Genomic DNA, 27947 nt, shown 5'->3' with positions numbered 1-27947 from the left:
GGCCAGCAGCATTTTGGTGATCCCCCGTGAGTACCATCGTTTTATTCTGGGAAAGAGTGGTAAGAAGCTGCAGGAGATCGAGCTAGCAACTGCGACAAAGATCTCCCTCCCGCGCGCTGACGATAAGAATAACCCCAACGAAATTCGTATCTCCGGCGCGAAGGAGGGGATCGATAAGGCACGACATGAAATCGAAGCAATCCACGAGGAACAGGTGAGAAGGACTGTCAGGTCACTAGGACTTAAATTGCAGTGAGGAATTGAATGATATGCAAGTAACTTATAGTTGAAAAACCAGCTAGCATTTTGGCCTGTGGAAAGACGTGAGCCATAATTGATACATTTTAAGTTTTGCAGACTTTATTCTCATTTACCAAAAAGAGCTCTTTCCAATGAAGTGTTTCAGGGGTTGACAAATATAGTGTTTGTAGTAAGATGCAAAGTCGAATTTTCTGTTGTGGCTGTGAATTGTTTCCATTTGTTAGTCTTACTCTTACCATGTGCTTCTCTTTACTTGAACTCAAACTGTTTTGCTGTTGCTGCTGTCACACAAATATTCATGTCTGTAAACAGCATGCCTCAATCTTGTTTGACAGGCCAAGCTTGCGTTTGAGCGACTCCCGATTCCCAAGGTGTTCCACCCATTTGTGTGTGGCCCCAACAAGGAGAACATTACACGGCTGACGGAGGAGACTGGAGCAAAGATCAGTGTACCCCCTCACAAGGATGAGATTGTGGTGTCTGGGGAGAAAGAAGGCGTGCTTAAGTGTAAGCAGACAATGATGGCCATTTACGAGGACAAGGTATGTGGTTGAGATGTTCTGTTTTTTGGTATGATAAAAATGTTTGAGTAGTGGAAGGGGGGTTGTTGATAAAAATGGCTTCAGAAAGCTGTCTCTGCTTAGAATTTCTTTTCAGCAAGTTATCATCCCCTCGTTGCGTGTGTCCCTGGCAGTCTCACTTTAAATGAAATGGCCCTTTTGAAAAAAAAAATTTTTTTTTTGTTGGTCCGTGTTTTGCTATTGGAAGGTGGCTAAAGGACACCATGGCGCTCGCGTGACCTTATGCAGCTGCGTGCGCCGTAAAACCTGCACTAAAACTAAAAGCTAGAACACCATGAGAAGGTCGTATTTGTGTTCTTTTCCACCGTTGTTCTTGTTTGTCTGTCTTGCTTTTTCCCTGCAAATAATGATTTTATCATGTCGTTGTGCTCCTCTCCATAAAGAAAACCCTGTTTTACCCGAATCTTGTAGCAAAAGTATTTTTCTGTTCTTGTAAAGTCTTGTTTTGTTTTTTAACATTCTTTTTTCGCCCATCCTTGAAAGTTATTACTTCTTTGTCCGCAGAAAAACCGGTGCCAGACAGTGTCTGTGGAGGTGAGCAAGTCCCAGCACAAGTACGTGGTCGGCCCTCGCTATACCAACATCCAGGAGATCCTGGCCAACACGGGCGTGTCTGTGGAGGTGCCCGACCCCGGTTCTCCGTCGGAGACCATCACGCTGAGAGGAGAGCAGGAGAAGCTGGGGCAGGCCTTGACGGAAGTCTACAGCAAGGTATGGATTGTTTGTGGTTCTGCTATGTTTCAAGGTTAGATGGAGTGTCAGTATGACTTTAAAATCTCGAAGCAAGCATTTTCTCTTTTATTTAAATGCAGGAGTTTGTCTAGGGATTTTATTCTCAGTGCTTCATTTTAACCACTTTGAAGTTCTGAGAGAGACATCTTAATTTAAAAAAAAAAAATTTTAAGTGTCAATTGACTCGCATCTGAAGGTTTTTGGGAGTGGGCTGCTAGCAGGTCCTTTTTCTTTTCTCTCCCTCTTTTGTGTCTGTCTGCCCATCTTTCTTTATTCCCTGTTCAAAATTTTGGTTAGTGTGTGTTTTGAGTTTTTCTTTACTCAAACAAACAAAAGTTTATATCTTTTTTTTTTAAAGCTGTGGGAAGAGCAGATAAGTTTGATTCAATGGGAGGTGGTTAAGCTGTCTTTTGGAGATCATTTGTAGTTAACATATTGAGTTTTAATCCCTGGCCCATGATTTGTCTTGGGCTCTTTGGTAGGGTTGTGGAGCAGGCCTGGCCGTGAAAGGGTTAAGGAAAATTAATTATCTCAACATAGTCCTGTCTGCTGTAGACATTATTTCCATACCATGCAGATGACTGATTGATTCCTATGTTTCAGCAGACTCAAATGACTCAAACTGAGTCGATAGTGCCGTAAAACACCTCAAACGAACAAACAAAGCAGACTCAAAGCAATCTTCTCTCCCTCCTCCCCAGGCCAACAGTGTGGTGTTCTCCGATGTGACTGCCCCCTCCTGGTTACACAGGTTCATCATCGGCAGGAAAGGCAGCAACATTAAAGAAATTACGGAGAACTTTCCTGCTGTGAGTGTTTCTGGCATTTGGCTGACATTTCTGTTTGTCTCTAGATTGTGTCAGGGCTTTCTTCAGTCTGTGAACTTGCTGGCTTTAATGCGCCTTTTTTACCGGGCAGTAAAGGGCTTTTTTGTCACCTGCAGGAATATTCTTTTGTTGGAAAGCAATTGACAACCCAGTGGGCTGCAAAACACCTTCCTAGAAGGCTGGATAACCCCTTTCTGAAAAGCACGGTTATCATGTGCTCCTCTTTCCTATTTGTAGCAAAAAAATTTCTGTCTGTTGTTTTTGTCTGTGTTACTCTTTCCATACACCCTTATTGTATTTATACAAGTTTATTCAATCATTGATGTGAGGGAGCAAGTGGTGGGAGGGTGCCACTGGTAAGTCCTACTTCTTGACTTTCCCTCTGCTGTTTGTCTGTCTGTCTTACTTTTTCTCATCACTAAATGGCCATTAGGCCTTTGTGTCAATGTGCTTCACAACTGAGTCGCTGCTCTGGTGTGGTTTGCTCTTTTTTTCCTGTCAAACATCTGTCGTCCTTATCTCTCGTCCTTTTTTTTTGTGTTTGTTACTCTCGTTTCTAGTACCACCTCTTATCTTCAGCTCTTATATGACCTAATTTGTTGCAAGTGCCGTAGAATGCTTACCAAAACAGTTTTTTTTTAACAATATGAGAGTGGGTGGTTGGCAGGTGCTCTGGTGTGGTTTTTCACTTCTTTCCTATAAAAAAAATCTATTGTCTCTATCTCCCCTCCTTTTCTCCTTTTTTATGTTTTTTACTCTCTTGTAACACCTCTAATTTTCTGCACTTATATGACCTTATTGTGTTGCAAGTGCCGTAAAACTTATTAAAACTAAACTAAAACAATATGAGAGGGAGATAAGCAAGTGCACCTGTTGTGTGTTGGCAGGTGGTTGGAGGGTGTCACTGGTATGTCTTACTTCTTTACTCCAGCTGTTTTTGTGTATCTTGCTTTTTTCCTGGTCTAAATGACGTTTATGTGGTTGTGCTTATCTTAACTTGAAGTAAATGACTGCAGCTGTACGGGTATACACCTCTTTACTGAGACTCCATAATCACGGAGGATTTGTAGGCGCCCTGGTGGGGTTAGCTCTGTCTTTCGTATAAAAAAACCTGTCATCCTTATCTCTCCTTTTCATCTTTGTTTCCTTCTTATCTTCGTTTGCATGTTTTTCTCCGGTAAAACCTCTAATTTTTAGCATTTATATGACCCATATGTGTTTCAAGTGCTGTAAAACTCTTACTAAATGTTAATTCTTTCATAAACGTGTTTTTTGTTTTGTTGTTTGTTCAGGTTCACATCGAGTTCACGGAGGGCCAGGACAAGATCACGGTGGAGGGACCGCCAGAGGAGGTGAACAAAGCTGTGGAGAAACTCAACGTTATCGTCACTGACCTGGTAGGTTTGCATAAGCGCCCTCCCCTCCACTCTTCAATACCTAGTGGAGTTCAATACCTAGAATTATCATTTAGTTTTCTTTAAGCTTTTGTTGCTTATTCTTCCCGACTGGGTCAATACAATACAGACATTGCTTGCAAAATGATCTTAGTTGTGTTGATGACGTAAAACATCTACAATCAACAAAAAATTTTCTGGACAGTTCGTGAGTGAGTGGTGGGTGCTCTTGGAATGACTTTTGTCTGCTTACTGCCTCGTGTTGGTGTGCTTTCCTTTGGCTCTTATCTGTGGTCTGGTTTGTTGCCATGGGTAGTTGATGGGTGCTGTGGTGTTGTTTGCTTCTTTTTTCTTATTTATCAAACATCTGTCGTCCTAATTGCTCCTCCTTTTTTGTGTTTGTTACTCTCTTGTAAAACCTCTAATTTTTCACACTTATATGACGCAGTTGTGTTGTTTGTCTTCTGCTTTATCTTCCCGACACTCTTGCGAGTGATTTGAGTGTGCCACTGGGAGATTCTGCTTCTTTTTTTTCCTCCTGTCTTCTGTTGTTTTGGGGTTTTTTTTTTGGGGGGGGGTCAGTCTCCCTTTTTTCTTTCATTTAATGGCCTGTTATTTTGTTGATTTACTTTTATTTACTCATAAACAAATTTTTGAAATCAAGCTCCTTTCTTTTCCAGAAAAACCGCATGGATTTTGCTGAGATTCAAGTGGACCAAAAATTCCATAAACATATTATTGGCAGGGGTGGTTCCAACAGTAAGTACCTTACACATTTGTTGGTCAAAGATGTCAAGTTCTTTCATATGCTAGTCAGATAGAGATTATAATATAATAATGATAATGATAATTGTACTTTTATAACACATATCAAGGCTCTGCAGCATGCTCTATGCGCTTTTCAACTATTATTAACCCAGCAGACTCGTAAACAGTCATTCTTGACTTCCCAGGAAGCATACACTGCAAGCTGCAGATTGCATGGACCAAAAAACACTAACAAACTGCTCAGATCTTTCACGATCTGTAGCAAAGTACCCATTCTCACAGGGGTGAAGTGAGGAAAATTAGTGTAAAGTACTTTCTCAAGGACACAACTTATGGTTGCGAGTCTGAGAGCCTAACCACTAAGCCACAGATGCCACAATTTTTCCGTTAATTCAGTCCCATCAGCTATATGTTAACAAAACAGGGTTTTTTTCCCCCTGGATGCTTATAATTATTTCGTCAAAATTTACTGGAATTGCTCATACTTTGAGAATTTTATTTCCAACATCTTAACAAGTTACCCCCATCAGGACTCCCCCCGTATTGTCCATTGCGGTTCCTCTTTGTACAGAGAGACCAGTGTTGGAACAAAGACGCCTTTGGAAACTGCTCTAAGCAGCATAGTTATTGTTTTGCTTATTCTGGATTAGAGATGTATCTTACTGGTTGCCAAGCAACCCTCATCTGTTGTGATGTCGCACTGTGTGAAGAAAGTTGGGTTTTTAACCCCCTTTGCAATTATATGAAAGTTATTGGTACCCTACCCATTTATCATGCATGTTTGAAATTACGTGTGAACATTGCTTTCATCTTATTTCTAGTGTTTAAAAAATTTTTTTTCTCTCTTTTTGTCTCCAGTCACTCGCATTAAGCAAGAGACGGGTGTTTCCATCAAAATTCCATCAGATGGAGAAAACAGCAACATCATTAGGATAGAGGGAGACCCGAAGGGTGTTAAAGTCGCCAAAGAGCAACTTTTGGAAATGGCAACCAGAATGGTATGTGTGTTAAGAAGTTCATGTGGTCCTAAGTCTTTTGAAACTCAGATCATCTTTGTAGATTATTTTTTTCCCCATAATTAATTATGTTTTTCTCACTGTTGTCCTTGTGAATGGTCATGCGAGTCATGTTTTGATTCTATCAGTGTTGCAAGCCAAAAAGCATTGAGACATTCCTAAAGATAACTCCCTGAGCCTTGATTGCTGGTTAGGGGAGACTTTACATCCACAGGGAGTTTTCGCTGAGAATATAGTTAGGGAAACACTGATGTAGTGGTATTGCCAAGTTCTGATGGGGGTTTTTTCTCTTCACAGGAAAATGAGAAGTCGAGAGACGTGCTGATTGAGCACAGGTTCCACCGGCAGATCATCGGCTCAAAGGGAGAGAACATTCGGGAGATCAGAGACAAATTCAACCAGGTCCAGATTACGTTCCCAGACCCTGGGAAAAAGAGCGACGTGGTGACGCTGCGGGGGCCCAAGAATGACGTAGATAGGGCGTTTAAGCATCTGCAGAACCTGGGCAAGGAGCTGGTGAGTTGGGAGGTTTTTGTTGTGGTTTCTTAAGAAGTTTTGTCATTTCCCACTCATGACAAGATCTACCCAAAAGGGTATAAGCGGCGGATAAAAGTATGACAAGATCTAGTTTTGCAATCACTTTTTGTCTGTGATGTGCCTGAGGAATGGGACCATATGTTGGCAAAGTTAATTTTGAGGGAGAGGCTGACGAGGAATAAAAGTAATCTCAGGTGGATAATGTAGTTACACCAGAAAATCCACATTTAGCAATCTAAATTATATTCCAAAAGGGTTTAGCTAGATTTTATTTGTTGGTAGCATAACAATAATATGTGTAATCAAGACAAAAATGAATATATATATATATATATATATATATGTAGTTGTTTGTTTTTTTCAGCAATGTTGGGAGAAAATTTATAAAATTTGTAATTGGGTATAAGGAAGAAAAACATGCGGGGAGATTTATTCCTGAATGTGGTCAGCATGATCATGCCCTGAGATTGTGGTGATCGTCACAAATATTGTTGTCATGCTGTATTTGGCTGTGACTACAAACATTTTCATTGTGATTTCACATGGGGAGGAAGAGATTGAAAGTTTTTATTGTTTTTCTTGCAGGTTGAAAATAATTATCAAGCTCAGGTGCATATTTTCAAGGACTTCCACAAGAACATCATTGGCAAAGGTGGCAACACCATTAAGAAGGTAAGCAAAAGTAATTGTTCACGTTCTGTTGTCTTTGAAAAGTAAGTTTTCCAGTTAAGTTTGCTTGGAAAAGTAAAGTGTTGGTGTTTTCGTCTTCGAAATATTATTGTTTATAGGAAGACAGTCATTGTTTGTTGTTGTTGTTTATTTTGTGTGTGTGTGTGTGTTGGGGGAGGGGGGGTGCTTATTGGTTTGGTTTGGTTTTCTCATCTGTGCCACTCCATTGTTGTATACTTCTGGGTAAGGAATTGTGAGGTCTTTTTTTCAGCCCTGTGTGTTCACAAAAAAGCTACCAGTTTAAATTGTTCCCCGCGGGTGGTTGGAGGGGGGCCACTGATAGGTCCAACTTCTTTACTTTCCCTCTGTTGTTTCTGTCTGTCCGTACGTCTTACTTTTTCCCAGCACTAAATGACCATTATTGTATCGACGTGCTTCTGTTTACTCAAAGTTTAAATGTTTGCTTTGTTGATGTGTGTTTTTTTCTCCTGTGCCACCCCCATTGTGGCGTAGATCCGTGAGGAGACAGACACTAAGATCGATCTTCCCAGCGAGAGCAGCGACAGCGATGTCATCACCATCACAGGCAAGAAGGCCAATGTGGAAAAGGCTCAGGCCAAGATTGAGGCTATACAAAAAGAAATGGTACGTTTTTAGATTTTTTGGCTCTCTCTCACTCTCTGTCTGTCTCACTCTCTCTCTGTCCCCCCCCCCCCCCCCAACCACCACCACCACACACACACACACACACACACACACATGCTCTCTCTCTCTCGCTCTCTCTACTCACTCTTCGTTCCCCTTTTACCTCACTCTCTCTGTCTCCCTCCCTCCCTCTCTCTCTCTCAGGTTAGCTCATTAGTGTCCCTGACATGAGAGCTGGCTGTTGTACAACTGCTTTCCCCACGAGTTTTTCGTGACTATTTCAGCATTAACTCGCTTTCCTTAAATCCTAAATGCACAAAGGAACCCTCTGGCTCGAGACTGACTCCCACTTTTTTTTCTCTTCTTTCCGCCTTCCTTGTTCTACCGACCACAGGGGAACATTAAGGAAGCGATCATCGAGATCCCGCAGAAGCTGCACAACTCGCTGATTGGAACCAAGGGGCGCTTCATCCGCTCTGTGATGGAGGACTGTGGGGGCGTCATGATCCGCTTCCCCCAGGAGGGCTCCAAGAGCGACAAGGTGGTGATCCGCGGGCCCAGCGCCGATGTGGAGAACGCCAAACAGCAGCTCATGGAGCTGGCCAATGAGAAGGTCAGTACTGCCGTTAGCTGACGCGCCTTTTGTTTTTCTTCACAGTACTTTCTAGAAGAAGAGGGTCTTTTTTTGTCAGCGTAATCATTTCAAAATAGTGATTCTGAAATTTGAATTCCAATTTATTCAATATCTAGTAAGTTTTACTTTGATTTTTTCACTTTAGAAGGGTAACTGATCAGGTTTTCGAGTTAGCAAATAAAAAAATTTGACACCAAAATAAAAATAGGCATTTTGCCAGCTTATGGCTGTTAGTCTCTGCTGTTTGGTAACTGGCAATTTGTTGTTTTGATAGGTTTTTATAAGTATGGTCGAACCTGCTCAAACGACCACCTGTTGGAAGACAACCTCCTGTACAAATAGCTCTAGCTACTTCCCCCTCCTTCCCTTCGATTTTTTGCTATATATTTTAATGACATTGTCCAAGAAGACCATGTGAGATGACCACACTTTTCTCCTTGACAATGGGTTCGTGTATGCAAGTGGTGTATGTTATTTTGGGTGCCTAAGTATATTTTATATAAATGTATTAGAATGTTTCCTATATGAATATATTATTAATTTTACGTTTTATAGATGTATCAATCTATATTTGATATATAATTTTTGGGTGGGTGGTTGGCGTGTGCTCTGGTGTGGTTTACTGCTTTTTTCCTCTAAAACAATAAATAATGTCGTAATGAGTTCTCTTCATTTTCAAAAGTTCTCAATCTGTAAACTGTAATGTCGAAAGATTATAATCGTTAAAATTTTGTTGCAGAAAGAGAATGCGTACACGGAAGACGTGACAGCCAAGCCTCAGTATCACAAGTTCCTCATCGGGAAAGGAGGATCAACCATCAAGAAGGTGAGCTGGGTTCAGGCTCAATGGTTTTTTGTTGTTGTTGTTTAAAAAGTTTTTCATGTTTAGATGCCTGTGTATGTTCAGGCTACCATCATTTGTGGTTAGTTTGATGTTTGGGCTCTGCCTCACTCAACTTAAGAGACACTGAGTGGATAGTGCCGTAAAACACCGACTCAATCCATCAGAAACACGTTTGATTTCCAAATGGTGAAATTAATCTGTCAAGTATGTCTGTGGGGCTGTCTGTCTATCAGGCTGTATGTCTATTTGTTCACTTGGATGTTGTATCTTACTCCCTCAGGATTGGCTCTTACAGGCAGGTTTGAAACAGACTGCCTTTAAAAAAAAGTGGTTTTTTTTACTCCACCATCGACATATTTAGATCAAGACTGCCTCTGAAATTATCAAAATTGTGTTGATGAATACAGTATTGCGGTTTTTCCGTTGTGGCAGGTGCGAGCAAGTGTTTGTATTTTTCCTAAAGAGATTTTTGGTGTTACTGAAATGGGCTTAGTGGTTAAAAACTGTGGAATTGAAGTTGGGGTTTTTTTTCCTTCCCATGTGGACAGGTGCGAGAAAGTACGGGTGTGCGGATCATCTTCCCCTCCTCCAACGACCAGGACCAGGAGACCATCTCCATCATCGGCAAGGAGGAAGGTGTCAAGGCAGCCAAGAGAGAACTGGAGATGCAGATTAAAAACCTGGTAAAACTTCTGCTTTTGTCTTAATTATCTGATTTTGTTTTAGGACTACAGTTGAACCTGCTCTAACATCCACTTGTCGGTTGTCACCTTCTTGTCACCGTCTTGGCTGGTTTGCTTTCTGTTTCGGGTTAACAGTGTGCCAGGATTTGAACTCTCTATGCTGGGAGCTAAAACTAAACTCTCTGTCTCTGTCTCAGTCTCTCTGTCTCTGTCTCTCTGTCTCTCTCTCTCTCTCTCTCTCTGTCTCTCTCTCTCTCTCTCTCTCTCTCTCTCTCTCTCTCTCTCTCTCTCTCTCACACACACACACACACACACACACACACACGAACACACACACACGAACACACACACACACATGCGTGCACATTCTTTATCCTCTGATCATTATATGAATAAGAGTAGCGAGGCATATTTGCTGTCTGGACTCTGGTCATAACTGTTTTGTCTTAAATATCAGAATGATGAAGAGAATGTCGGAGGGCACCGCAGGTAGTTATACTTCTTTTCCTTCGCTCGCTGTTTCTGGCTGTCCGTTGGACTTTTCTTGTCCTCTTTATATGATTGTTATTTATAGATGTGCGTCTTTTTAGAATAACCAAACAAGCCGAATGACAGTTAATACAAGTGTTGATATGTTTCTCTTTGTTCAAATGAATTGCGAGCGCCGTAAAACCTACTGTGGGTGGTTGGCGGGTGCTGTGGTTGGGTTTGCTTTTTCTTTCCTATTAAACATCTATCGTCCTTATCTGCCCTTCTTTTTTGCTCATATGACCTTATGCTGTTGCGAAGTCGTAAAACCTCTACTAAAACAAAAAACCTTTACTAAAACTAAGATGAAACAAAACTCACATGACTATTACTATTGGGTCGATGTGGCTCTTTGTACTCAAACTGATGATATACTCATCCTGTGCAGGACAACATCGTGGAAGGTGAGATCACTGTTGATCCCAAGCACCACCGCCACTTTGTGGCCCGGCGTGGCGAGGTGCTGCGACAGATTGCGGACGATTTCGGCGGTGTGATCGTCAGCTTCCCCCGCAGCGGCGTGAACAGCGACCGCGTGGTCATCAAGGGCGCTAAGGATTGTGTGGAGGCCGCCAAGAAGAAGATTCTGGAGATCGTGGATGATCTGGTGGGTGCTAGCGGGAATTTTGTGCTCATTTTTTTTTTTGCGTCTTTTTCCATCGTTTTGTCAGTTAGGCTGGGGTTTTGTTTTTTTTTGCGTTATTTGGTTTTTGTTTTGGTGTTTTTTGGAGTTTTTTTTTAAACAAAGATTTCTCATAATGTGAATGGTGAAAAAAATGCCTATATGCCTATTACTTGTTCCCTATGATCAATATAGCTTGGTTTTTACTTTGTTTTTTGTCTACTGAGTTTTTAATTGTTGAGACGTTTGCGCTTTTGTTAAAGTAGTGAGACTGACTTAGGTAAAAACTTTTTTTCCCCCCCTCAAAATGTAACACCCCCCCGCAAAAAAAAAAAAAGACTACTGTAATGACCATGACCATTTTGAGGTGAATATTTAGTTCTGTTGAGTTTATATACTTTTCTTAACATATATCTTTCTGTATTTGGGGTTTTTTAAGTATTTTTTTTTTTCCATTGTTCAGCTCTCAAAAGGATACCCCGTTGTTTATATAGGGATCACAAACCTGTGACCAGCATTTACAATAACGATTGGTAGCTTTATTTGCCTGTTTCTGCAGGTGGTTTGAGAGCACCTCTTGTAGGTCCTACTTCTTTACTTTCCCTCTGTTGTTTCTGTCTGTCTGTCTGTCTGTCTTACTTTTCCAAGCACTAAATGACCATTATTGTGTTGACATGCTTTATACTTAAAGACTGGGTGGTTGGCGGATGCTCTGGTGTGGTTTGCTTCTTCTTTCCTACCAAACATCTATCGTCCTTATCTCTCCTCCCTCTTTTTTGTGTTTGTTGCTCTCTTGTAACACCTCTAATCTTCGTCACTTATATGACCTTACTGTTTTTCAAGTGCAGTAAAACACTTACTGAAACTATACTTACTTAAAGAGAAAAAAAATTGTCTGTTCCTGAACAAAAGTGTTTTAACATATCTGTCTTCTCATCCCCAGGAGGCTCAAGTGACGGTGGAGTGCGTCATCCTGCAGGCTGACCACCGCACAGTCATGGGCAGCGGAGGGGCCAATGTGAGGGAGATCACCAAGCAGTACGATGTGGGCATCAAGTTCCCTGACAAGCCCGTGCAGAACGGCAGTAAGTGTGCTGGTGGTGGTGGTAGTAGTAGCGCTGTCTCTGTTTTAAAAAAAATATATATTTGGAAAGATGTCGATAGGATAGTTTTGTGTTTGTGTGTGGCACTTAATAGATGACCAAAGCATTCTTGCCGTTGTGACTATCTGTCTTAGTTTTTCTTCACCGACTTCTCACAACTGTTTTTCCTGTGTCTTTACTATCTTGTTGTGTCCGGACTGTCTTCTCACAACGGCGCTCTTGTCTTGACTGCCTTCTTGTATTTTGGCTATCTTCTCACGACTGTCTTCTCTTGATCGTCATCAGCCCCAGCAGAGGAGCCCCTTGTCAATGGAGAAGCTAACGGAGAGGAGGGCACCGAGGGGTCACGCAAGTGTGACACCATCATCATCACGGGCAAGCCGGAGAACTGCGAGAATGCCAAGCAAGCTCTGCTGGTATGTCTGGTTGTCAGTCACCTACTTGGGTCCTATGCTTTTTCCAGAACCTGATTTTTTATTATGTTGTAGAGCAGGCAGGGTCAAATACATCATCTCAATAATTGGTGTAATTAAAACTTATAGAGGTGCGTGAAAAATCAACAGAAAATTTGAGCTGAAGTGTATGATAGTTCAATTACAAAGGTTCTCTTGTAAAATAGGCTTCCTGGGAGATGAATCGTACGGTTGGTGAATCAAGCATTGTACTTGAGTCTGTTAGGGTACTCTTTACACCAGAGACAAAAAACTAGTTTTTATTGTGTTGTTCCTATCCGGAATCATGAAGAGCAAGAAAATTGTAAGCCTTGACCACAGCATTTAACTGCATTTTGGTGATGTTGACATCTTTGGTTGCACCAGCACCGATATGTGCTCAATACCACAGATATAGGGGGCGGCTGCTATTTTGGGCTCACCTGAAGATTTCTGTTTATTTCATACTAAATGAACTTTTCTGTTTGAATAATCTGCAGTGCCATAAATGTTTTTCTCCGGTGTATTGGGTCTTTAACGATTCAGCGGGTGGTTGGAGGATGTCACCAGTAGTTAGGTCCTTCTGTTGTTTGTGTCGGTCTATCTGGCCTTTTCTCTTCCTTTAATGACCATTGTTGTGTTGATGTGTTTCTCTTTACTCAATGCAAAAACCAGAAACCACTTTATTTTTTATTTTTTTCAGTGGGTGATGGTGGTGGGTGCTCTGGTGTGGTTTGCTCCTTTCTTCCTGTGAAACATCTATCGCCCTTATTTCTCCTCCTTTTTCCCTGTGAAACATCTATCGCCCTTATTTCTCCTCCTTTTTCCCTGTGAAACATCTATCGCCCTTATTTCTCCTCCTTTTTTTCCTGTGAAACATCTATCGTCCTTATTTCTCCTCCTTTTTCCCTGTGAAACGTCTATCGCCCTTATTTCTCCTCCTTTTTTCCTGTTAAACATCTATCGTCCTTATTTCTCCTCCTTTTTCCCTGTGAAACATCTATCGCCCTTATTTCTCCTCCTTTTTTGTGTGTTTTGTTTCCCTCTTGTAACGCCTCCAATCTTCGGCACATATATGACCATATTGTGTTGCAAGTGCTGTTAAAACTCTTACCAAGTGTGTGGTTGGCGGGTGCTCTAGTGTGGTTTGCTTCTTCTTTCCTATCAAACGTCTATCGTCCTTATCTCCCCTTCTTCTTTTTTATGTTTGTTACTCTCTTGTAACACCTCTAATGTTCTGGCGCTCTTATGACCTTATGCAGTTTCGAGGGCAGTAAAACCTCTCGTAAAACTAAATCTTCAGCACATATATCGGGGCTTCCAGTCTTCCGCAATTTTGGGGATTTCCGCAAATTAGTAGATTTCCGCAAATGGAAAAATTTGCGTGAAAATTCGTGCCAAAAAAAAAAACATAAAAAAAAAAAATATTTTCAAAAATGCGAAAAAAAATTTCCGTTATTACCAATAGTCAACAATAGTCAACCCATACCGGAAGTGCTCTTTTATTTGAAAGTGTAGACAGTGTCTTCTACTTTCACTTTCTAAAGCACAAGAAGCAGAGCACCAGCTCTGTAAACAAGAGGAAGAAATGACGATTGTGGTTCAATAGATCTTGGGCCTACCAAGAAAAGAAAACTGTAAAGAGAGCTTGATTTTTTTTTTACCAGACTTGTTTATTTGTAAGTATTGTTGTGGATTTAAGTTGAATATAAGCTGTCAAGCTATTTAGATCTAGAATCTAGACTAGAATCTAGAGATCAAGTCAAGCTGTTATATAAAAAGCTATTATTGTAAGAATTCTACACCTTATGCTGATTATGGTGCAAACCAACACAAGCAGAAAAAAGTTAAACATTAACTGTCAAGTTTTATAGATCTAGTTGTGGATGTACAGTATCTGTACAAGGGAGAAAGCATGGCTTTGGATTTGGAAATATATGGATTAACACAAGCAGAAAATTATGTAGGCCTATACAAGGTATGTTTTTTTTCTCAATTATTTTCTAGTTAAATTTAGGACTGAATAGCCAGAAATGGCATACTTACGATGCTCTGAAACCAAAAATTCTCAAACAGAAAGGGGACGCTGTCCCCCTTCAACCCCCTGCCAGTCAGGGCTTCGCCCTGGACCCGAAAATCCTCGAAAAATGACATCAGCCACTGGAAGCTCTGATATATGACCATATTGTGTTGCAAAAAGTGCTGTTAAAACTCTTACTAAAACCCAACTTTCTCTCTTGTTTAGGATCTGGTCCCAGTGCTGGAAGAGGTGACCGTCCCCTTCGAGTACCACAAGTTCATCATCGGCCAGCGTGGCCGCGACGTGCGCAAGTTGATGCAGGACTATGACGTGAACATCTCCATACCACCTGCTGAGGAGCAGAGTGACCTGGTCAAGGTTCGCGGACCGCCCGCCAATGTGTCACGGGCGAAAGATGCCATTTTGGAGCGGGTCAACCAGCTGGAGCAGGAGAAGGAGGATAGGGTGAGTGACCTTGACCTTGAACATCAATAAGATATTTATAGAAGCACCTGCCATCCATGTCCAGGTGCTGTTTTATCCAATAGGGCAAGTAAAAGTGACTTATATGCGGTGTGTGAGTAAATGTGTCGCATGTGTGATGTGTGAGTAAATGTGTCGGCATGTATGGTGTGTGAATAAATGTGTCGCATGTGTGATGTGTGAATAAATGTGCCGCTTGTATGGTGTGTGAGTAAATGTGACGCATGTATGGTGTGTGAGTAAATGTGTCGCATGTATGGTGTGTGAGTAAATGTGTGGCATGCGTGATGTGTGAGTAAATGTGTCACATGTATGGTGTGTGAGTAAATGTGTCGCATGTGTGATGTGTGAGTAAATGTGTTGCATGTGTGATGTGTGAGTAAATGTGTTGCATGTGTGGTGTGTGAGTAAATGTTGCATGTTTGATGTGTGAGTAAATGTGTTGCATGTGTGGTGTGTGAGTAAATGTGTTGCATGTGTGATGTGTGAGTAAATGTGTCGCATGTATGGTGTGTGAGTAAATGTGTTGCATGTATGGTGTGTGAGTAAATGTGTTGCATGTGTGATGTGTGAGTAAATGTGTCGCATGTGTGATGTGTGAGTAAATGTGTCGCATGTGTGATGTGTGAGTAAATGTGTCGGCATGTATGGTGTGTGAGTAAATGTGTCGCATGTGTGATGTGTGAATAAATGTGCCGCTTGTATGGTGTGTGAGTAAATGTGACGCATGTATGGTGTGTGAGTAAATGTGTCGCATGTATGGTGTGTGAGTAAATGTGTCGCGTGTATGGTGTGTGAGTAAATGTGTCATGTGTGTTGAGTAAACGTGTCATGTGTGTTTGAGTAAACGTGTCACATGTGTGGTGTGTGAGTAAACGTGTCATATGTATGGTGTGTGAGTAAACGTGTCATATGTATGGTGTGTGGGACATGTCACATGTGTGGTATGTGAGTAATCGTGTCACATCTGTGTTGTGTTAGTAAATGTGTCACGTGTGCAGTGTGTGGGTAAACGTGTCACGTGTATGGTGTCACATGTGTGTTGTGAGTAAATGTGTCGCATGTATGGTGTATGGGACATGTCGCATGTTAAAAACATTGATTAACGGTACAAAAAATGTAAATTTTCAGTTTCCAAGGACTCACAGGCTATGGAATTTACCAAACTTTTGTGGCCATTTCCTCTCTAATTTTGCCTCTGAAACCAGACGACCCTGACCTCCTTCAATCGCAAATATTTCTACTTCTATTCAACATAGATGGATATTATTTTCACCAAAGGAAAGGCAAATGGACTGGCTTTAAGGTGCTACCAATAACCCCTTATGCCCAAAAATTGACGGGTGCCCGATTCCACCACGTTCGTCCTGACACATATTTTTTTCCGGTGGAGGGGGAATAAAGTATTTTGAAAAGCATTTGCTAGAGCGTCTGATTTTTATATATATTTTTTTTTTTTCACAATCAGGAACTGAAGAGCTTCAAGTTGACGGTGGAAGTAGATGAAAAGTACCACCCGAAGATCATTGGTCGCCGTGGCAACCTCATCACGGCTATCCGCAAGAAGCATGACGTGAACGTGCAGTTCCCCGAGAAGGGCAGCGAGGACCAGAACCTGATCACCATCACAGGCTACCAGGAGAACGCCGAGGCCACTCGTGACGAGATCCTCAAGATCGTCAAAGACTATGTAAGGGCTTTGAGAAATATGTATGAGGCGCTTCTGTCACTAAGGCCTGGCAAATGTTTTCTCTAAGGAAATTTGATTCGAGTTCATTTTCTTCATTCTTCTGGGATGCAAATCTCACTTTTTTTTATAGTTCTTTTCTTGGGAAATCTTCACTTTTATGATTCATAGAGGTCCTGTTTGTGTAATGAGAAAACTTTGTCTTTGGTCTTTTCTATTGAATTCTCTTTTAGATTCTTTGTCTTTCCCTTCCTGTACACCATTGCTTTGTAGAGTGTGATCTTAGGCATCATTTGTGGCAGATAATGAAAAATCAGTCTTTAGTCTTTTATTTTGTAAAAGGCGGATGGTTGGAATGAGACTGTCACAGTGGTGGATCCTATGTCTTTTCTCCTGTATTGTTTTAATATTTTTTTACCCTTGCCAAGTGGATGGTCGGCGGGTGCTCTGGTGTGGTTTGCTCCTTCTTTCCTATCAAACATATATAGTCTTTATCTCTCCTCCTTTTTTTTGTGTTTGTTACTTCCTTGTAACACCTCTAATCTTTGGCACTTATATGACATTATTGTCTTGCAAGTGCAGTAAAACTCTTACTAAAACTTAACTAACCCTTGCCCGGTTATGTGAGATTGATGCCATCTGATTAGTAGAAAAAAGTGCGTATGATAGTGTCCGAAAGTGTATTACGTGCATACTTAGTATGACATGTAACTATAACAGATAGAAATTCAAGGATTATAGATGTAAGTTAATGATCAGAGAGCAATGATGATTTTAGAAATAATGGGAGTGATGAGTGATGATGTGGGATTGCATTTAAGTAATGTTAGCATTAGTTCTATCTTCCTCTGCTCCAGTAAGTCACATTTTCTCCTGTATTGTGTGGGTGGTTGGCGGGTGCTCTGGTGTGGTTTGCTCCTTCTTTCCTATCAAACATCTACCGTCCTTATCTCTCCTTTTTTTTGTATGTTACTCTCTTGTAACACATCTATTCTTGGTCGCTTGATTGTTTGTCCCTACACTAATCGGGCTTAACAGGAATATTGTTTGATAATGGACTCTGTTGATGGATGGAGATTGTAATGTTCTTCTTATGTGGAGAATGATGTTGTTGTCGCTGTTCCTCTGATGACGATGTTGTTCCTCTATACAGGAGGACATGTACACAGAAGAGGTGAAGATCGACAGCCGTGTCCACCCCCGCATCATCGGGGCCAAGGGTCGCGGCATCAACCGCCTCATGGAGGATTTCAGCGTGGACCTTCGCTTCCCCCGCTCCACGGACCCCGACCCCAACTTGGTGACCATCTCGGGGGCTGAGGACAATGTGCTGGACTGCAAGGACTATTTGCTCAATATTGAGGAGGAATATGTGAGTGTTTAGACGTTGATGTAGTGATACTGATAATTTTTGTGAAGTCTTGCTAACACTTTGCTGCCTCATCTCGCCGATAGGCGATGTTTACCCCCCAGTTTCTTTGGATTTCCCCCAAAATATGATGGCAAAGTGTTAATGTCTTCTTTATCTTCTTTGTGGATGGATGGTAGTCGCTCTGGTATGGTTTGTTCCTTCTTTCATATCAAACGTCTATGGTCCTTTTATCTCTTCTCCTTCTTTTATTTGTTGTGACACCTCTAATCTCTGGCGTTTATTCGACCTTTTGGTGTCACAAGTGCTGTCAATCTGTTTTCTTCTTCTGCTTGTTCTGCTCTCTCCTCTTCTTCTTGCTTTTGTTCTTGTTCTGCCTCCTTACTTTTCTTCTCCTTTTTTTCTTCTTCTGAAACACTTAATGGTGATCATGGGTTTGTCCTGTCACCAGTCTGTTCAAGTTCTCCAAGTGTTTTTCTGGGTCTTTCCCTGTCCCTTTACCGTCTCTGTTTTTCCCATAGGAGCAAGATGTGATCCTTTATGTCGATTCAAGTCAGGAACTATGTCTCTTACTTAATATTAGAGATCCGAAGGAAATATTATAAATGCAAGAAATTGCAGGATATTTTTTCCGTCGTTGTTCCCAGCAGAATTTTAAATTTTATAAAAGCCATTTATAAAGGCCTTTGGCCTTTATGGCGAGTTGTAGAGTGAATTTGATATTATTTAAAAAATTTATTGTTACTTAAAAGTTGTTTTTCATCACAAATGTATTTACACCGAATTTGAATATATATTTTAACTTTTTAGCATTTTAAAGTAAATTAGTTAGCCAGTCGTGAAGTGAACTTTCGCAGAGGTGAACAACTTGTGTTTCGCGCGCTCATATGACCTTAGCAGTTGCGAGCGCCGTAAAACCTTATACTTTACATACATACATTACTTAATATTAGCCAAGTTTGCTTACAAATATAAATGCTATGGACATATAAATGTACTTGCTCTTGTAATTTTTGCTGTAAGCATTGTCTCTTTACCATTCCTTGATTGTTCTTGTCAGTCTTTCTTCCGGTTTCTTCTTGGGTGGTCTCTCACTTCTTTTCTCTCCTTCTGTTTTTTGCCTAACTGTCTTGTTTGTGCCACTGACTGAAGTGTCTTTAGGCCATTCCCAAAGGGGAGACATTTCTCGTTCAAGCACGGTAGAATTGTAAATGGGCTCATAACTGTGCCTGATCTAACAACAGGGAACTGCTGCTTTTTCTTTCCTAATCCTCACTATTGTCATTTTCCCTCTACTTCTTTTGTATGTTTGTCACTCTCTTATGACCTGCTATTTTGGGGTGCCTTGATAGTCGAAGCAGACCTTGTGCTGTTGAAGCTAGAGAGGTGAGCAGAATAAGTCTGATTCCCTGTAAAGACTTTTCTGTTGACATCCATCCCTTGGCGCTCATATGACCTTATGCAGTTGCGAGCGCCATAAAACCTTCTACTAAAAAAAAATTTTAAAATCTTGTTCGTCGTTCTTCCTTTTTCACCACTGTAGGTATGTCATTTTTTCTTTCTGTCTGTTGATTACCTATCTTTCTTGTGTTTTTTCTCTTTTCCTTCACTAACTGGAGGTTCTCCTGCCCCCTTGCTGGTGGGTGGTTGGCAGGTGCTCTGGTGTGGTTTGCTCCTTCTTTCCTATCAAACATCTATGGTCTTTATCTCCCCTCCTTCTATTTTGTTTTTTATTACTTTCTTGTAACTCTTTTAATCTTCGGCACTTATATGACCTTATTGTGTTGCAAGTGTCGTAAAACGCTTACTGCGGTCTGCCTCTTCCCCTTTCCATGCACTAAATGGCCTGTTAATGTGTCAAGGTGCCTCTATTTACTTAAACACCACCTCCCCCACCCCGGGTGTGGTTTGCTCATTCTGTCCAGTGAAACAGTTGTCCTGATCATTCCTTTTTGTTTGTTTCTCTTTTGTAACACCTACTCTTCAGCATTCATATGACTTATATAACCTTATCATGATTGCAAGTGCCGTAAAATTCGTACTAAAACAACCCCCTCCTCCCCACCTATATGTTACATTCCTGTTATTTCCACAGCTCCAAGACTTTGTGGACCAGGAATACCTGCGTGAGCTCCAGCGCCCGCCCAGCAAAGGTACCTCGGAGCCCTCCCATCCCCGTGGACCCACGCAAGGCTTCATCGTCAAGGACGCACCTTGGGACCGCGCCCCGGACACGGAGAGCCAGGAGGAGTTCCCCAGCTTTGGCACGGTGGTGGCCCCCAAGGGACGCTCGTGGGGACCAATCAGAAAGTAAACGAGCTACCAGCACCACCACCGCCATTGCAAGCAAGAACATCAGCGATGACAACTGCTGTCTTCTTAGCTATCGAGATCTCCGACAGTTTGATAATCACCCATTGCTTGCAGGTTATAACGACACCAGCTTGTCTTTGTTAAGTGCATTGGCTCCTTTGTGGGCTAGTACAAACTCACACAAGTTCTCATATTTTGCAAGCTGCCAACTCCAGTCATGATAGTATTCCAAGTTTTACGGTATATCTGTTGGTGCCTTGATTGAATTATGAAACAATGAAAACCAGGCCAATCCAGGTAGTGTTGTGGTGTATATGGATTCTGTAATAGGAGTGGCATGGAAAGTAGATACAGTTGACTGCATTTATATCTTTCCTCACTCTCTCCTTCAGCAGTGTCTACTTGTTAAATGTACGTTTTATGGTCTCAGCTTCAATACTGCTACAGCAACTAAGAAAATGTTGTAGATTTATATCTTGTCAATGTTTTTAGAAATGGACAAGAGATAGTTTTCCAGTCAATAAGTTGTTGGAGCAAGGTTACTAGCATAACAACAGTACATATAATGTGCTGAACACAAGACATTGGTTTTTGTTGTTTTTTTCAATTGTTGTTAAGTATCATTGATTTTTTAACAAAATTCTAAACTTATACTGTACTGAGACCAGTGATTGTAAAATGATTATTTACTAGTAATAGTATCAGGGATTTTTGTCTTAGCTTCTAAAAGGGGAGTTGTTTGTGGAGTGCCGTAGGAGATAAGTGTTTGAAACAGATTTCTGTTTTTCTGGAATCGTAATTTGAATTTGTGCCCTTTGATTTCGGTTGGGTTTAAAAAAAATAGTTTTTGTTTTTGTATGTTCAGCTTATTTTATGTACGGCTGTTGTTGTGGGTTTTTTTTAATTGTACATTCGCAAATTCAGGAATATGAACATAGGTAGGAATTGTTGGTATACTTTCTGAGATCAGAAATAATACCAGGAGGGAATGATGGGGTGGTCTCTGTTTAGTTTGGAAATGATTGGTGAGATATGTTGAGCTCAATGCAGCTCCCCTCCTCCCCTTCCACAAGACGCATGCGACACAGACACACACATAATAAGCACACACCATTCACGACCCCCCGGCCGTTCACCTAGCGGACAGTCCAGTAGTAAAAAAATGATCTCTGCAGATTGCATTTAGTACTGCTTCTACCACTGATTTACTTTTCTTACCCGGGCATTTTGAGGTGTTTTCTGCTTTTCACCCTCACTTAAATAGATTGCTATTTAATTGCTTTCTTTACTTTATTGTAAATACTTAATTAGTTCCCTGCCTTGTTTTACGCTCGCACCCTGTGTATTTTCCCCCATAGTAAGTTATTGTTCAGAAGTAATGAGACACTTTGTATCACACAGAAAAGTCACATGCAACATTATTGCTGCCTGCCTTCCGCATTGTATTTTTTCTGTCCACTGATTTCTTTCTTTCTTTGTGTTGCTTCTTGTGTCTAATGGTTTCTCTCTCACCACAGGGTCTGTCTCATGTCCATGCACAGGGTTCTTGAGCTTCACTCGCTTATTCTCATTGTTTTCTCAGATTTTGTAGAAACTTAAGTTCCATCCGCGAAGCGATGACCCGCTTTGATTTTTAGTAATAGTAGGACGATGTACATCTGAAGAAAGTCTTCTTTTGACTCTTTTTTTAAAATGTGGGCCAGGGGTAGGCTAGTGGTGTTCCGGTATGGGGGTATGGTTGTTTCTGGGGCTCTCGGCCAGTTACAGACTTGGCCTTTGTCGGCAAGTCTGGGATTACGTATATGTGTAGTGTATTGAAAAAATATAGAGTGCGCAAGTCGGGGGGGTTTCTGAATTTCTGTGTTCTCAAATCTTATTTAAAAAATGACTTGCACACTTGTGGAATGATGCTGGGGAACTTGAAGGTCGTTTGTTTTTTCTTCAATGATTTGGTCAGACACTAAATTCATGTGCTAGTCTCAGTTCTCCACCTTTGATAGTCCCTGTCTCGTGTGTCGCAGTGCTCAATTCTTTAAAAGGTTGTTCTTGTAAAACAATAAGGCCAGTCTTGTACCCCTAGCCCCTCCAAATCTTGGATGGTGTTACTGCTTAATTTTAATTTTGAATTGACAACAATAGTTGCGGTTGCATTTCATTAGTGTTGTGCGTACTGCGGAGCAGTATTTCATTGTTACCATTATGCAAATTTGTGAGACTGGATCTCTCTTCTTTCTGTCTGTCTGCCCATTTCTTTCTGTCTGTCACTCTTTCTGTCTCTCTCTCCACTGTTGTACTCGAGCTGTCCAGAATGACTGGATGTGTGTGTGTGTGTGGCAGGCTGATGATTTGCCCCCAATCGCTGGCGCTGTTAACCCCCCCCCTCCCAATTGCCTCGCATCAGTGTATAGAGTCCAAATCCAAGTGATTCGCTAGACAGTCGTAGGGCTGGTCTTGTTGATTGTCACTGTTTGGGTTTGGCTGCTTTCACACGTATTGGGTTATTTTGTTGCCCCCCTCTTTGTCTTCAGGTATACTATTATTGACTGCCAACTGGATCTTACTGTGAGTTTGTTGAAAACCTGGACAATGCATCAAGTCACAAACATTAATAATGCCTTTTATGAGTGATGATGATGAAAACAAGTAGTTCTAATGATGATACCATTAATTATTGAGAGATAAGAAGAGAAAAGATTTTATATTTGTATTGTGTACTACCTTACGTTGTTTTGTTTTTTTGATGAGTTGTGTGAGTGCATGCACCCGTGCGGTGGAATTTTTTTTTTGGGTGGGGGGTGGGGGGTTTGGACAATGTTCTCTGTGCTGAAGACGACAGCAACTAGGGCGAGGCTATCGACACTTGCTCCTACCCAACCCTGGATCAGCCCTGCCTTGTCACTGTGTGCAGTCCGGGCTTGGGTTGGAACAAGAGATTTATATCGCTTTTGTGTGGACGAGGAGGAGACATCTGCTTCTTTTTCTTCATCCACTCATTCCTATCTCATGTTAGATAATCATCATCTTCATCAGTTTGTTGGGTTGTTTTTTTTTCCCCTGGGGGTAGTGTTGTTGTTTTTTTTCGCGGCGCAGCCTGTACAAAGTTTATTGTCTTTCAGACTGGAATGGCTATTGGCCATTTTTTAATAAAGAATAATAATGATGTATCGTCACTACTGTTCCTGGTTTGTGAGGTGAAGGGTTTAGAATTGTTCCCCCTCCCCCCTCCCCCTCCATTTTTTTGGGAATCTGCCTTGGGTAGAGAAATGAGTTGTGAGAGTGAGCGTGTTCTAACGCCTGTATGTGCGAGTGAGATGACTGGAGAATTAATGCAATTTTACTCTTTTTCTTTTATGTTTTGATGGCAAACACGAGTAAGATGTCGTCAACAACACAAGATTTTATCTATTGTAGTATGTTATGAAGAACCTACTGTAATTTTGTTTTATTTTGTTGGGTTTTTTTTTTCTTTTTCCTTTCTGTCTCCCCTTCCCCCCCTTCCCCGTCACCCTTCACGCAGCCTGCAAGACATTGTAAATAGTTCAGAAAAAAATTGTAAAAAAAAACAACCCCCAAAAACATATTTGATGGTGAGGTGCTTAAGCTACTGTATGTTCCACTGTGTCTGTTGTGCGAGAGTGAATGCCACAGGGTGTACAACCCTTAGACAAGGACCATGTATATATTCTGAGACGGGTGACTTATGCTACCGTTTTCAAATGGTTTACTTTAATACTGCGACGACTCAAGGCCAACTTCAGTCGGCAAAGGGATGGATGATGGATGCAACAGAAATGAAGTAGAAGTTCCCCCTCCCCTCCCCTGGTCTTCGTTGGTGTGAGTGGAGAGAAATGTCCCATGTTCCTGACTGTCGTTATGCCAAGTTGTTGTACGTGGAGCCTAGAAACCCGTCTTAGAATAACAATGGTCTTTGTCGGTAGTCTGTGAGAAATGCTATTTCTGCCCACTGTGATTTCAACAACAACAACAATGCTGATTCCGTGTCGTGGGTGAGATCTATGAAAAAAAAGTACATATATAAATAAAAGCTTTAAAAAGACCAGCACTGTCTTTGGTTTTGGTTGATTGCTGTTTGTTTGATGTGATGTTTTATGATTTATAGATACAGGGGTCTGATCTTTAGTATTTTTAGTTTTTTTTAGCATGGGTTTATCACCCTCCGTCACAAGCCATGGGTGTTTTAAAAAAAAACTGAATGGTGTTTTTATGCCCCCAACATGATATGCAAAGTTTATTTTCATCAAGTATCTCTGTTTTTATGCCTATGCCCATGCCCCCTTCAACGCAATTTAGATTGGTTATGAAGTGGGCTGTTGCAACTGCCTTTAAGTGTAAGGAGCCATGAAAGTTGCAGTTTTATTTGTGGTCTGTTACTGTTGCTTAGATTAAGTGGAGAAGCTGACCAACTTTATGCAGTTGCGAGCACCGTGAAACCTTACTAAAACTAGAAGCTGACAGATACTGGACCAATATTAATATCAGCGGGTATACTATAATATCATCATCATCATCAATGCCTTTCACCCCTGGCAGGGTATAGGCCACATACAAGCTCCTTCCATTTATCTGTCCTGAGCCATCCTTCCAAGCTCGTTCCAAGTGAGCTTCATTTCTCTCATGTCCCTTTCCACGCATCTCCTCCATGTTTCCCTGTGGGTTCCACTGCAGTGACTGTCTTGTGATGTTTCCGCTGGGCTTTCTTAAGGTGTGTCCCATCCATATAATATGCTGATCTATAATTATATAAAGTATAAAGTTGAAACTTCTGTGGCGGCTTTATGTAAAGGTTAGATGTAGCCTTCTCCAAACAACTCTTGCTTAGGTTGTTTCTTTTTCTTTAAAACTTTAACAGTTCTATTAAAATTGAATCATACAAGGCACAATGGTGAATTGCTTAGTAGGCCTACCTTGTGTAAAGAAGGCTTGGAGTTCGATATTAATAATACCCGTTTATATTTATATTAATTATATTGAACTTGTGCATGACCGGAACAATTAGAAACTCTTTACCTGTAGATCTAAGTTCGAAATTGGGGAAGACGAAAGAAAAACATTGTTCCAACACTTGAACTTGAACTCAAGACACAAATGCAGCTGTTGATTTTTCATGAGGTGACAAAAAGTCACTTCTTTTTTAAAGGGCGACTTGCAGCTTGCCAAATGCTGGGGGATCGGATTGAGACCAGGGTTGTCTTTGCGTTAGAGAGCCTAGATAATATATATATAGATAAGAAATATTGGGGGGGGGGGGGGGGTCGCAGACCTTGCCAACAAAAGGCAATGAGGGTTTCGAATATGAGCAGAGGTCAAAGGGCTCTCGTTGTTATGGTGTTCGTCTCTCGTTCAATAAGTCCCGAATTCGATTCAAAATAAACTCCTACCAAACCGAAAATGTTTTAATTTTAAGGTTTCCCGCACACTCAATGACCTTACGTTGTAGCGAGCGCCGTAAAACACCTACATATACTACCAAACAAACAAAAAACTCTCAAAGTAATGATCTTGTTTACATTTTCAAATGATTATTGGACATTGAATTGAGATGCCGTCACAGCAGACTGGCATCTATGTGGTAAAGGTTACACCCAGTGCACACTGCCAATTTTCCTTCCTGGGGGAGGTGGGAGGAGGAAACCCTGTGACAATTCGACCGGTACCTTTGAAAACACATTTATTTTTCAAGGCCACGAGTCGTTTTTTGTTTTGTTTTTGTAAAGTGTTTTATGGCGCTCGCAACTGCATAAGGTCATATGAGCGCGCGGGACACACCTAATATTTTCAGTTGGTAGGAAATTTGGAATTTTGCCCGGGTGGCGACCGAAGCCTACTCTTATCGATTTGAGACCACCAAGGGATCTTTAATGAGCGCAACTTGCACACGGGCCCTCCGAGATTTTTCGCCCTTGTCCGAGAAGGCTAGGTGTAGATCTTTCCAACCAGAAGATCACGGGTGTGGCTGAAAGACAGCAGTAAGAAGGAGTAGCAGTAGAAAGGCTTCAGAAAGAATCAGGAGCCCAGAGGAAGGGGCAAATGAGGTGAGGCGGTGGGGGCAGAAAGGGGAGACGAAAGCAGGCGACAGAACAGGAGAGCAGGAAATGAGGTGAAAGGAGACAAATTTAGAGAAGAAAATTTTCGGTCGCTACCCGGATTCGAATCCGGGACCTTTGAATGAGAGGCCAACACCTTAACCCCTAGGCCACGAGAGCCCCCCCCCACGAGTCGAAAAATGGATTTTGGACGTCCAGTGCGAGTACGATATGTGGCTGTGGTAAGGCCCCTCTTAAAATGCTAAGTTCATTTTTATCCAGTATCTATCTGGTACTATCGACTCCACGAAACCAAAGTTGGCCCCGCCCTCACAGGGAAAATGTCCACTTGTCGCATGGTTGCAAGCATGAAAATGAGGCGATCTTCGCCATTGTGTCTCATTTCACAAGCCATCATACTGGTACTTTACAGACGAGAAAGGGCATAATTTTCCTTGCGTGTGCAGGGATATATGGGAGGCAGGGTGGAGCAGTGTGCTTTCTAAATTCTAGTTCTGTTATGATGGTGTCAAGATAGGTGAAAAACATTTACAGTCAAGCAATCTACGTCTCCACATATTAAAGTTAAAGTACATGAAGTTGAAGCATCAAATTCTGAGTAGACATTGAGGCAAAGCAATGGCACTTGATAAGTCAGAAGACAATTTTATTTTCACTGGTCCATCTGCGGCAGGGCATAGGCTGAGTGCCGCTGAGCTGGTGTCCCAGACAAAATCAATGCCGAGTTGTGGTTCACAGGGGAGCTTCTTGTTACCTTTGACGATTCACCAATTGTATGGTTTGAACTCCTTTCAATGCTGAGAGGTTATTGAAAAAGAAGGACCTCAGAATCTAACGTCAGTCTCCAATGGGACAGAGCCAAGTGAAGATGAAAGCAGACGACAGAACATGGTAAGACTTAGAGAGCAGGAAAGGTGCAAGGAGAAGATTTAACAAGAGAAGAATTTTTTCCGTCGCTGTCAGGTTCAGAACCCGGGACCTATTGAATAAGAGGCGAATATCATAGCTTTTAGATCAGGAGGTAACGCCCCTATCAACACTATTAGGTTATTATTCAAAAGGCAGGACCTCTGGGTTCAACGTCCCGGCAGTGTCACGTAGCATGTTTGTTCGAGTAAAGAGAAGCCAGGCACATCCACATAATAATGGTCAATTAGTGCTGGGGAATAAAGTAAAACAGACAGGAGAAAGAAAAGTGTGACCACCCCCCATTATATAATACAATATAATTTAAAATGTGATCGCCCCCCCCCCCCGTAGTCTTCATTCATTAGGCGAGTCAATTTACACTGGACATGGTCAACTGAAAACGGCAAAAAAAACAAAGAAAATAAAATTCCTGATTTTTTTCTCTTTGTTGTTTGGTTTAAGGGTACTCTACTGTAACATGCAACCAATAATCTATCAAGTGTAAAAGAAGCAACAGAGCTCAAAAAGCAGGCTCAGTCAGCAAGTCAAGAGATTTGTGTTGTAACTCAAGTTTATTACAAGTTCATAATTACAAAGGCTTATGATATATCTGAGCATTCAGTTCTTCGATTCAGTTCGTTTCCTTAATCAAATCGGTACCGAAATAAAGGACTGGTGGAAAAAGTGCAAGCACAAAGTTAACAACACAGGAGACCTCTACTCGAGGACACAGAAGGAAATTGTACTCTGTACACTTTTAATTACACTTCAATCTAAATCTTTTTTTCGATTTTTTTCTTTGTAGATCTCAGCTTAGACTCTAAGT

General features: G+C 41.4%; 1 protein-coding gene across 1 annotated transcript in view; it reads left to right on the top strand.

Annotated features, from left to right (window-relative positions):
• LOC101863689 (vigilin) overlaps positions 1-24207 on the top strand; it is a 31668-nt gene extending 7461 nt beyond the window's left edge. The window contains exons 6-25 of the mRNA XM_005104694.3: positions 2-214; positions 597-803; positions 1347-1553; positions 2276-2383; positions 3694-3798; positions 4476-4554; positions 5422-5561; positions 5877-6095; positions 6702-6788; positions 7299-7430; positions 7825-8043; positions 8804-8890; positions 9457-9591; positions 10508-10726; positions 11685-11826; positions 12130-12260; positions 14521-14760; positions 16247-16468; positions 17619-17837; positions 19930-24207. Coding sequence (XP_005104751.1) covers positions 2-214; positions 597-803; positions 1347-1553; positions 2276-2383; positions 3694-3798; positions 4476-4554; positions 5422-5561; positions 5877-6095; positions 6702-6788; positions 7299-7430; positions 7825-8043; positions 8804-8890; positions 9457-9591; positions 10508-10726; positions 11685-11826; positions 12130-12260; positions 14521-14760; positions 16247-16468; positions 17619-17837; positions 19930-20148 — 3330 coding nt within the window. The 3' untranslated portion in view covers positions 20149-24207. The remainder of the gene's footprint in view (position 1; positions 215-596; positions 804-1346; positions 1554-2275; positions 2384-3693; positions 3799-4475; positions 4555-5421; positions 5562-5876; positions 6096-6701; positions 6789-7298; positions 7431-7824; positions 8044-8803; positions 8891-9456; positions 9592-10507; positions 10727-11684; positions 11827-12129; positions 12261-14520; positions 14761-16246; positions 16469-17618; positions 17838-19929) is intronic.
• Positions 24208-27947: the final 3740 nt, after the last annotated feature.

Source organism: Aplysia californica, unplaced genomic scaffold, assembly GCF_000002075.1.
Source record: "Aplysia californica isolate F4 #8 unplaced genomic scaffold, AplCal3.0 scaffold00432, whole genome shotgun sequence".
In the NCBI taxonomy this organism is placed as follows: Eukaryota; Metazoa; Mollusca; class Gastropoda; order Aplysiida; family Aplysiidae; genus Aplysia; species Aplysia californica.
The sequence above is the reverse complement of the archived record's forward strand: the minus strand, read 5'-3'. Positions and strand labels throughout refer to the sequence as shown.